Source organism: Sinocyclocheilus rhinocerous, unplaced genomic scaffold (assembly GCF_001515625.1).
Source record: "Sinocyclocheilus rhinocerous isolate Xijiao unplaced genomic scaffold, SAMN03320098_v1.1 scaffold708, whole genome shotgun sequence".
Lineage (NCBI taxonomy): Eukaryota > Metazoa > Chordata > Actinopteri > Cypriniformes > Cyprinidae > Sinocyclocheilus > Sinocyclocheilus rhinocerous.
In genome coordinates this window covers 1,527,324-1,539,106 of record NW_015635523.1, presented here as the reverse complement: position 1 = coordinate 1,539,106, position 11,783 = coordinate 1,527,324, and the positions used below count along the sequence as shown (strand labels likewise).

Here is an 11,783-nt window from a genome sequence, read left to right as displayed (position 1 = left end):
GGTATGTCTCATTTATAACAAGTTATAAGTTAAGACCGTATGATTTCCGTGATGCAGAGGGAATCCCTGTGCAGTCGTGAACATGGAATTTACAGTATAACGAGGATGTCACGTAAAACGTGCAGTCTGATGGATAAATCAAAAGTAGATATAATATGTGTCTGTGAATATGTATGTGCAAAGAGACAGCTATATAAATAATCTGCTTGTTTCTGCATGTCTCTGAGTGGCGGCGTTTTATCTACCGCATACTGAATGGTGTTTTCAGCGTCTACATAAACATGAACATCAGCAGAGCTGCTCTGAGAGAAAACGTAAATAAACATTTCCTAGTTTTATTTGAGAAAAACCATTGTCAAATATACTCTGAAGCTCAAAGTTCCGCTACAACCCATCAAAATAAACATTCGATTTAATTTGAAATTATGACAGAAATATATTAGCATTTATATACTTCAAAGTTATAATAATAACAACAATAATAATATTCTTTATAATAAAATTATTTATTAAACATTGTTTTCAAGGAATATCATGTTTGTCCATGTTTTAAAGGAGTTGTAAATTTTCATTTGATAACATTTTAAAACATTAATTAAAATGTTCAAGTGTGATATAGATATACATAAGGTGTACAGCTTTATTTTTTATTGTTTTTTAAATTTATTTATTAATTTTTTCAGAAGGGAGACTTCAAGTTTGTTGTAATAAAAGATTTGTTCACTCAAATAACTTGTTCTTGTTCTTTTAAGAGTCATTGTTACTGATAAGAATTATTGTTTAATATATACCGTGATAACCGTGAAACCGTGATATTTTCTGAGACGATTATCATACAGTGAAAATCTCATACCGTTACAACTCTAGTGGCACCAAACAGAATTACAAAAATAATGACTTGTTTTCAATTAGGGTTCTTAACACAGGTCTGCCATTGGTCAGAAAAACAGCCCTGCCATTGGTTGAGCATTTGTTGCTTTGAAGAACTGCGGGACTAATGCAAATGATGCAGGCTCAAGTGCTTTCTGAAACTAGAAAAAATTCAAAAGACAGAGTTGTGCAGGCAAAGCATATGACGAACTGTTTGGTGTCATTAGATTATTATCTGGCAATATTGTCGACTTCATAGCACAGACACTATTTAAACTGAGCTGAGATGGAAGATGACATCACTGAATCAATAATGAGCTGACTTTAACTGAAAAATTGAGTGTTTACTATTGTCCTTATGCATTATCGAACTATTTTCCTGTTCAGCACAGTAAAGCTGCTTTGACACAATCTGTATTGTATATTAGTATTAGCTGTTGTTAGCTTCAAAATGCTCGTATTAAAAATGCTCGGCTGCTGCTGGTGACAAAATGATTGGAAAAGTGTGTGTTAGAATCTTTAGTCACAGTGGGGTTCACATGAAGGTTTGCTACGACATGTTTTTAGATGTATTTTTCCAGATTTTTTTTTTAATGCTCACCATGGCTGCATTTATTTGATGAAAAGTATTGTAAAAACATTTAAAATTTGAAATGTTATTACAACAAAATTTCAGAATTGTTTTCTATTTTATTATATATTAAAATATAATATATTCCTGTGGTGACAGCTGAATTTTCAGCAGCCATTTCTCCAGTCTTCAGTGTCAAATGATCCTTCAGAAATCATTCTAATATGCTGATTTGGTGCTCAAGAAACATTTTTTTTTATTATCATCAATGATGAAACTGTTGTTCTGCTTAATATTTAACCATGTTAAAAATAATATATATTTTTTAGGATTCTTTGATGAATAGAAAGTTCAAAAGAAAAGCATGTATCGAAATAGAAATCCTTAATTTATCATTCCAACTATCTTTGTCACTTTTGTATCTGAATAGAAATGTTAAAAAAAACTTACTGACCTCAAGTGTTTGAACTGTAATATATGAGTAATGGTTGACATTATTTCATTATATTCTGAGTAATACTTTGAATTATCACTCACAGCCACTTCACTCTATGAGGACATTTATTTAAATTAAAGTTTTCCTAATCTAGTAGCAAATGTGATTAAGCTTTTTTTAGTGTGTTTATATCTGAATTTGGCTCATATTTGAGGTCATATAAGGCCAACAGTGTCACTGGTCCACCCAAACTGACTGCTTATTTACCCATTCAAATATTAATTTGTTTTTAATTATAAAAAAAATATATATTGTCTGTATATCATCATATTACTTATAGCTTGAAAAATGTTTTTGTCAGGTTTTGTGTTCTGCAGTTCACAAGATTTATTCTTGCCTCCAGCACCACAGATATCATTATTACCTATAACGTTAAAATGTAGCTTAAGTGTGCCAATATTGCACTGTGAATTGTGCAGCTCTACATAATGCTGTGTAAAATGAGCTAATATTTTCTAATAAAGGCTAATGATGGGGTTACACTTCACAACACTCAATGAAATTACAGAGAAGGTACAGAATAGACGTCCACCCACTGAGATTTCTGGCCTTGCTGCTGTGTGGGAGAAATGAATTGACTTTGTGTTGTCATCAGAAGCTAGCTAAATAGCAAAAGAGACAAACAGGGAGAGATATAAACAGTTTCAACCCGTCATGTCATACAAACATTTTTTCCAGCAATGATCATACTCCTAAATGATGTCATGTTTTTCATCCTTCATCTAATCGATCTGTGTGTGTGTTTGTACTGTAGATATGTTTTGCTGTCGACTGTCGTTTTGAAGTCATGTTCTTCATCATGGCATCTGTGAGCTCAGCGGTGCCCATCATGCTCTGCTGTATCCCTTAATAAAATCTAGGCCAGTTCACGCATCTCCAATCCACTCTGATCTTTATCTCTTTCTCTTTCTGTTTTCCTCTCCGTCCATCTCTCTCGCCCTCTCTTTCTCTCTTTTCACAGGCAAGTCCTGCTCCAATTATTGTCAACACGGACACTTTGGAATCTGTACCATACGTGAGTTTTGATTTTTCATTAATTTATTGCATGTTCATGACATTATGCACAGCCGTGACATTGCAGATCATCCACTTGATCAGATCAATGCCCATGCAGAGTGAGTGGCGAAAGAGTTTGACATCCTTTTTTTTTGCTCTTCATAAATGTAGTGCCATTTATCACTCTCCACTCTGCGCAAATACGATCAACGTATTCAATGATTGATGGCTTTTCATAAATTAACCAGATAAGGAGGCCAGTGATTATCGGCGGGTTAGATTAGCACAGGCTTTTCTGTTATGGGTTTGAAATATTAATGTGTGGAGTCAACTGTTTTTTGGTGGGCTGTATGAGAGATATTTGATTAATGGTTTAAAACAGTCAAATCAGTTAATTATGATATTCCATTTCAGTTAGTATGCTGCCTTAGAAATTTGCTACCAGTTTGCTAGGTTTTAGATCAAAGCGATAGGTAGATAAATGCAAAAGAAAAATCATGAATTGCGCATATGACAGAACAGGTGATTGGAGTGAATGAAAGAACACAGAGGGGGAGAGCAGTGTTGAATCAGACACCAACACAAAGTGATAAACACTCAGCACGAAGTGTATAGAGTTCACAGACACATTAACAACACAGCTTGACCTTCAGTCAGCTGAGGCAGGTTTTGTCTGTCTCCTGCAAACTCCAAAATAATCGTCTGTTATTTCTTGTTTCTGCAATGATGTAATTTGATCATGTACAGAAATGGCCAGCCATTTATGAACAACCTATTCATGAACAATAATGGCCAGCCATTTATGAACAACCCAGAACATTCTTTGTTTGTTCTGCTTAAGCTTGCTTGTTCAGCCAATAATATAAATCAAAAATAAGATAATTTTAACCAATCAATTGTTTCTCCTTAATGGCGTTGAGTTTAATTGAAGATTAAAAAGGTCTCTTCCTGTAACATCAAGGGAAATATCCCTCTGTTGTTCTGTTTTGTATTGGCTGTTGTACACGACTCTTATGCACACCCTTCACGTTCACTGAGGATAATTTCATTTGATTCTTGTTTTTCTGCTTGCATCTCAGTAATGAAATATTAACATCAAAGCATATCCAGATGACTGTGAATGTGCAGTGTTGTAGTCAAAGCGCCGTACTTCCATCAACAACGTGAGATCGACCATGACATCCTGAATCCAGCAACAAGCCTAATGCTGTGAAGTCGGTTTAATTGCTTTTCCCCCTGCTTTTCCTGCTGTTCTCAGTTTAAAGCCCAGTGTGGACATGTGTTGAAGTATGTGTGAGATTACGATGATTATGAACTGCTTTAAGCAGCAATCTGTCTCTGATAGAACTTCTCCTAATAGCCTAATACAAGAGAACAAGCAAGAGACGAGGGAGTTCTGGGAAAAGAAAACACTGATGGATTACTCCAGCAAAGGTGTTCACTCTGAGTTTAGCCTGTAAACACACCCTGTGTGTGTGTGTGTGTGTGTGTGTGTGTGTGTTCTGTGCTCTCAAAATGCAAATCTCTAAAGTAGAATAGATTAATTTTTTTCTTTACTGAGAACTTGAGAAAAGTCATTACAACAATATTAAGGGTGTTGTAAACCTAAAATGTTAGATATGGCATCACTGGGATTTACCATATGCTGCGTTTTAGATTTACGCACTTAATCTTCTTCAGTCTATCTGAGTTTTGGGAGTTTTGTTTTCATACAATCTGTTTACAACCCAGTGATTTTATTTAAGGGTGGACCATCATACAATTCACATTGTACACACTCATACAAAATCATCACCTTGTAAAAAAGTTATTGAGTCGTCTTTGTGGAGATAAAAAGACTTGACATGACCCCAGAGACAAAAGAGAGAGGTGCTGCAGTAAAGCCAGTGGGAAAGGACCAAATCAAGCTCATTATGCATGTATTCATGCAGTACATTTATCCTACACACACACATTCACTCACCCAGCACAGTATCATCTGTTCACTTTTTTTTAAAGGAACCTTGGTTGCTTTAGTGCAGATTTGTCTCGGGTTAAATGCTACGTGGGCTTTGTGCTGTTTATCAATGAATTGTCAAGGCTAGTTGAAAACCAAGCTTAAAAGACAGATTTTTCTTTGGAGTCATGAAAAAAATGAGAAATGTCTCCATCTGTTGCTGCTTCTGAAAGATGTTGAAGAAATGCAAGAGTGTGTAAAGCTGTCAGACGTTATAAGGTACATAAAGGAGTGCAATAGACCTTAGTCAGAGAAAATGCCATATTTAATTTGATGCAAAAGAAACATTCAATAGGCAAGGTTGCAAAGCTGTCGAAATAAATAGTCTTTACAAACAACTTGGGTTGTGAAAATAAAACGTAGGATATTGGTATAAAGATGCATTATCTTTGTAAAGGGGTAATATGATGCTATTTTAAAGATCATTATTTTGTGTATTTGGTGTAACAGAATATGTTGACATGCTTTAATGTTCAAAAAACACATTATTTTTCAAATACTCTTTGGATTTGAGACTTTAGTCTTTGCAACTTTACAGATCTTCTTTATGCACCAAGAGCTTGTAACACTCCAAAGAGAAAGGAAAACTTGAAATCGCATCATATGACCCCTTTAATGCATTACTACTTTTTTAAAAAATATTTTACAATATTACTGTAGTTTTGTTTAAATAAATCAGCCTTGATGAGCACTTCTTATGTTTTCTTCAAAAACGTAAAAAAAAAAAAAACTTTTAACGGTCGTATATATTGGTCATATTAATAGATTAGATAATCCAAGTTTTAAATTGTCTTTGATTTAATATGACAAATTTTGTGTGCGTTTTAGATTATTGCATTGTTAGCTTAGCAAAATGTTAGCATTAAACTCAGTCTACAAATGATATTTTGTGTAGGTCCATGATGCTGCTTTAAAATGTGGCTGTCTGTAAACAATAGACGAAAAGACAGCTCACTAATTTTGGAGCAAAGTTAATATATTGCAATTTAAATATGCACAAACAATGAATATTCAATAGACAATACAGTTTAAATCTCAACCCACTGCTGCCTAGTTTTAGACCTGGTGAGAAATCTGGTTAAGTACTGTTAATTATGAAGCCTCCACTGTGCTCACTGTTACTGTAGTGGGAACAGAGCTCATCTAGAATGTGCGCTAAAGATCATCAAGGGGGGCGACAGGATTAATAAAGCATTATTGAGTCAGTGTAGCTGTTAAATAACACCTGCCTAGCTTCAGCAAAATGACCCTTTCTGCCTACTTTTAAAAGCGCCTTTGTTTCCATTAGCTGTCAGGAATAACAGTGGTTAGTTCATAGTGCTAATTAGTCCACGTGGGTGTGTATTGAGGAAACCGAGTCTTATGTCGCGGCCCGAGGGATATTTCGTGTTTAATCACTGTGATGGGTGTAAAAATATGCCATCCCATCAGGCAGAACTCTAAAGGGAAAGCGTCTTGCTCGAAAGTGCCCGGTTCCTGCATTGTAGTCAAAACAGTCGCCATGGAAACTTGACCCGCTATGCGTCGTTTGCACAAGCTGTGCGGATGAACGCACTCAGGCGCATCGTACATTTGCGAGTTTGTTTTTGGTGCCACATTTGCAGTGACTCACGAGTTTAATGTGAGCTTTTACACCCCGGATGTTGCATGGTGAACTCCCCTCCCACCGTCCCCTCTGCAGCTGCACTCTCCCCCGGTCCCCAGTGTCTCACATTTGCAACACCATGCGGCTCAGAATGCTAATGCCACTCAAAGCCCAGTAATTGGGTCATTACTTCAGGTGAAAGATGGAAAGGCCATGTTTTCCTGACCTAAAGAAAAGTCCTCCAAACTTAATGACCAAATGAAGTGCGTTTGATTATCAGTGTCTTAAGTCGGTTGATAAGGGGTGTTGTTCTGTTCTGATGAGCGCTGCTGTTGTTAATGATCTCATTTACTCCGTCTTATTGGTTTCTCATGCTCATCCATCAATTATCACTTCCATCAGTTATCTCCCTGATTGTCTTCGTTGGCATATTCAGGGTGTTCTGAAGAGCTCTCGCACACACGCGTTGATGAAACTGCGGAGAAGGGGCTCGGCTGCCGTCGCTCTGATTAGTTCGTGTCAAACAGAAGCACTTATGTGCACTGAGAAATAAATCCAATTTTGGCTCAGACAATAAGCAAAATGGCCACATCAGATGTTGTGTTTGACCAAACAATGTCATTATATTAATTGTGAAATTATTTGAGCAGTTGCAGAGCATGATGTAGGCGTTTGTCTTGGCTGGTAATGTTCTCTGAGGATCCCTGTGCTCATATAATCTGCATCCAATATAGTTTCTATATTACATGGTTTCTTAAAGTAAACTCATTGGGAATTTAAACTTGAGACATGTATCACTCTATAGCGATGTTCACACCACTGTATAAGTGAGTAGTCAAATGAAATCATGTACAGTGTTGTTTAATTTTGGATATTTTCTCTGCATCTGTGATTCATAATAGTCAGTTGATCTAGTTGATTTATTTATTATTTATTTATTTATTTGTGCATATGTATCTGTGGTTTATCATTTTAATTTGATCTATTTTTATGCATTTATTTTAAATAAAAATAATAATAGTTTTGTACTTGTGGACGCCCATTTCCGCCACTGAATAAAAAAAATTTTAAAAGGATAATTGCGACTTTTTATTTAATAATTCTGACTTTTTTTCTGGCAGTTGCGAGTTTATGTACAGCTTGCTATTCTGACCTTTATTCTCAGAATTGCGCGATATAAACTCGCGATTGTTAGAAAAGAACTCAGAATTGTGAGATTTAAACTGCCAGTTTTTATCTCACAATTTTGACTTTATTTCTCGCAATTTTGAGTTTATATCCCATTATTCTGACTATAACTTGCAGTTGTGAGTTTATATCATGCAATTCTGAGAAAAAAGTCAGAATTTGGAGATTTAAACTCACAATTGCAAGAAAAAAGTCAGAATTGGGAGATATAAACTCGCAATTACCTTTATTTTATTTAGTGTAAACAGGCTTCCATAGTTTAGTGTTATGCATATACATGTCTATGTGCCTTCTGTCTTTTGATGATAGAAGAGAACCACTAATTTTAGCATTTATTTACAGTAATGTGTCCAATTTGTGCCCAATCCAAGGTTCCAAATGCCTCCTTAAGTAATTCATCCTGGTGTTGACTCTGGACCAACTGACTAAATATATTACCAAATCTTCCTGCATGACTGAAGAACGTCAGCTAGAATTCAACAAATGAATTCATTTGAGAAATGTTGTGGAGTGAGAGACTGCGTTCAGCTCTGTGCTCTTGACATCTGTTTGGTCCTCATGTTTAAGAGCAGGTGTAGTCTAGGGGTGTCCAACTGATGCTGTAAATGAAAGGTCACGTCGCTCCGAGGAGAGCAGTGAGACCGTATTCAGCTATGTCTCTCTCTCTTTCTCTCTGTTGAACAGCTGAGGTGGCTGAGGCATAAATGAGCTTGTTCACTGGGTTTCAATTAACCATGAATGACTGTTTCTCTTTCTCCAACTGTCTGAAATACTTCCTGCAGTATAAAAAAAAAGTCAAAATGTGAAACATGCACACTCACTGTAAATGCCAAGGCTGCCTTATTATCGAGGCACTTCAACATAAAATGTCCTTGTTCAAAACACGCTATGTGGACAGCACCTGTCAAATGATGCTGGTTATCACAGAAATTAAATATTTTAATAGCTGTAAAATGTTGTAAAAACATATACAAATTGTATTACAATAGAGTGCACAAATAAATAAATACAATGCATTTCTGCTACAGTTATTTTAAATTGCAGTAATATTTTACAATATTACTGGTTTACTGTATTTTTGGTCAGATAAATGCAGCCTTGTGAGAATAATATACTTCTTTCAAAAACATTAAAAAAAATCTTACCAACTTTTGAGCTGCTATATATAATATGTAACTATAATATGATAATAATTATAGTAATTTTGTCTTTTATATATTCAAGGTCCTTGTAGTTCTGTTATCTGAAGAAGTCAAATTTTGAAGATATTTGTACGCTCAAATTATGAACGTGAGAGCAGCCATGCTGCTTGAAAGGCTCTTTAGCATGTATTAGAGCACCTTATGGCCATTACATTTGCTTCACTTATTAAAGAATAATTAAGATGAATGTCTCCAATCAAGCACGAAGATGGCCCTCATTTGAAATTGAACTTGAAATTGGATTAGTTGTCTTTCAATGCCATTTCTAGCAGCACGTTGAGTATGAATTCATCTCCAAATGGCTACCTGAGCCAGCATGTCTGCCCTAGAGGCCTGGTCCCATTGTACAAGCAGGTAAATGATTATGGATTTTAGTGTCCGGACTCAGATTTAGACAATTACAGCTAATGCGGTGAGCTGAATAGATATGAGGCTCAATGTCTGCTGAAGATGTATGAAAGCCTGTCCCTGTTTCATTCAAGGAGAATGAGTTGAATGCTGATGTTTTTAAGAGGTTATTTGACTAATCCTTTAGCACAATGGCTTCAGTCCTAAAATGTTTTGAACTGTTATGAACCTCTTTCCACATCATTTGGCTGCTGCTGGTTTAGGATGTCATTGTGGCATCACAGTTAGATATTTAATGTGACGGTTAAATGATTAATGCCCTTTTTGAATTGCATCTGCAAACACATCTAATGGGATTTCATTTTTTTCCCCCTTCCGATAGGTAAATGGGACAGAAATTGAATATGAATTTGAAGAGATTACATTAGAGCGGGTAAGTGTCTGTCTCTCTCTCTCACAGTACACATGCGTAGATATGTAGACTCAGAGTTGAGTTGAGCACAGGTCATGTTTTATGCTAGTGTAGATTCTTTTGCCTGATAATCCAGTCATTCACAGCTTGGTTTGTGAGCATGATCTTGAAACATAACCATCAAACATGACCAGTCACGCAACAAGCTTAGTCTGTGATTAGTAATGACTTTAAATGTGAGATCATTTGATTTAATGTTGATTGCTTTTTAGATTTGTCTTGTCATTGTGTGGATAAGCTCTCGAAAAGAGAATTTGCCTGCCTGACCAAAATGTTAACAGAATCATGTAAATGTTATACGTCATCTAAATATATATATACACACACACACACACACATATATTCAGGGTAGATTGGGTAGATTATTTACAATTTGTAGTCTGTTACTGCTTACAGATTATATGATGAAAACTGTAGTTAATAACGTAATCTAGGTTGCTCATTTTAGGAAATGTATTCTGACTACATTTTAGATTACTTTTAGATTACTTTTTTTTAAATCGAACTTGTTTTAGACTTATTGTACCATGTTGATATTATAAAAGCAAAGAGATAGAAAATATATTCAATTTTTTATATCAACATCAAAAAATGCATTAAACATTGCATTAGGGTTTCCCAAACTGGGCTTAAAACTGCAGTGAGTTGATAAAAATCTAAATTATTGAAATATTAACTAAACTATTTTATTTTAAGGAGTTCACAAAAACATGGGAATGTTCATTACATGAACAAACATTAATAAGCATGGAAACAAAAATGACACACCCAGAGTCTTCCAGGTTTGAAATGTTTTTGCCCAGAACAATATGTAATCATGTGGTCCATAAAAAAGTAACTGTAATCTGATTATGAGCATTTTATCTGCTGATTACATAATCCAGATTACATATAATCAGTTACTATCCAGCACTGTATATATACACATAAACAATTGATAATTTTATACTTCATTATAATTAAGTATAATTAATTAATATTTATCAATTATGGTTGCACCTTTAAAGACACAATAGCACAAACTGAACATAACTAAACAAAATTTGGTACTGATCTTATGTTTGAAGTGTAATCATGAATATTTAATTTTTAAAATGTCTCTGAATTATATGATTATATTTATTCATGAAAACACTTAATAATATATATATTGTATATGTTGTATATAAAACTAAGAATATCATAATACCTTTTATAATACATTATATATACAAACTCTTTAGAAAGTATTACTGAAGCTTTAATTTTGACGTATCACAGAACCCTCTTAATTGGGCTACTGTATATGCTTTATTTGCAAGTGAAAGCCTGGGGTGCACAGTAGAGTCAGTGTGAGAGAGAGAAAATTAGACGGCTGCAGATGACATTCTGGCAGCTGCAATCGGATCCACATGACTAGACACAGAGCACGGACAATAGCAAAGGTCAACTAGACCAGAGGGAGCGCAGATTTGTCCAACCCTGGAGGCAGGAGGCTGAGAGTGTATATTCAGGGGTTTCTGCAGACTCGACTGAGATTACAAGCTAGAAAATTGGATACAAGCCGAGGCGATAACTCTGCTGCTAGAGGCTGATCTGTTATTGTCACCCATTTCTCTCTCTTTCTTTCACTTTAAAAGCATCTCTCCACCCTGATGCTATAGTTTTGGTATTGCCTTTTCGTAACTTTGCTGTTCTATCCAATCTCTCAACGTAGCCAGGGAACATCTCTAATCAGCAAAGGTTAATTCTCCTCACGATCCACTTTGTTTAAAGCTTAAAAGCCTGTGTATTATACAGACGCGGAACCCTGGAGAGCCCCATCATAAACACGTCACTTCAAAATATTAGCCTGTTAGTCTATTTATGTCTCAGAGATGTTAAATGTGGCTCTAGCCCACGGTTGTGACAGGTTTTGATTTGTGAGTTTGTGCTGCTCAGAGGCGCATGCCATGCCAAACTGTAAACACTGATGAGTCATGGGTAGCAAAGTGCACCTCATACAAAAATAATGTTAACCTTCTCCCTTTGTTCATTCTGTTGTTGTTCTGTTATTTAGGCTCTTTTCACTGAGGCAAAG

The 11,783-nt window shown here is 35.5% G+C and overlaps 1 protein-coding gene across 19 annotated transcripts in view; it reads left to right on the top strand.

The window, feature by feature from the left end:
• Positions 1 to 11,783, top strand: part of LOC107747009 (disks large homolog 2-like) — a 115,816-nt gene that overhangs the window by 39,715 nt on the left and 64,318 nt on the right. For all 19 annotated transcript variants that reach the window (XM_016561408.1, XM_016561400.1, XM_016561409.1 and 16 more), the window contains exons 2-3: positions 2,899 to 2,952; positions 9,635 to 9,685. In XM_016561408.1, coding sequence (XP_016416894.1) covers positions 2,899 to 2,952; positions 9,635 to 9,685 — 105 coding nt within the window. The remainder of the gene's footprint in view (positions 1 to 2,898; positions 2,953 to 9,634; positions 9,686 to 11,783) is intronic.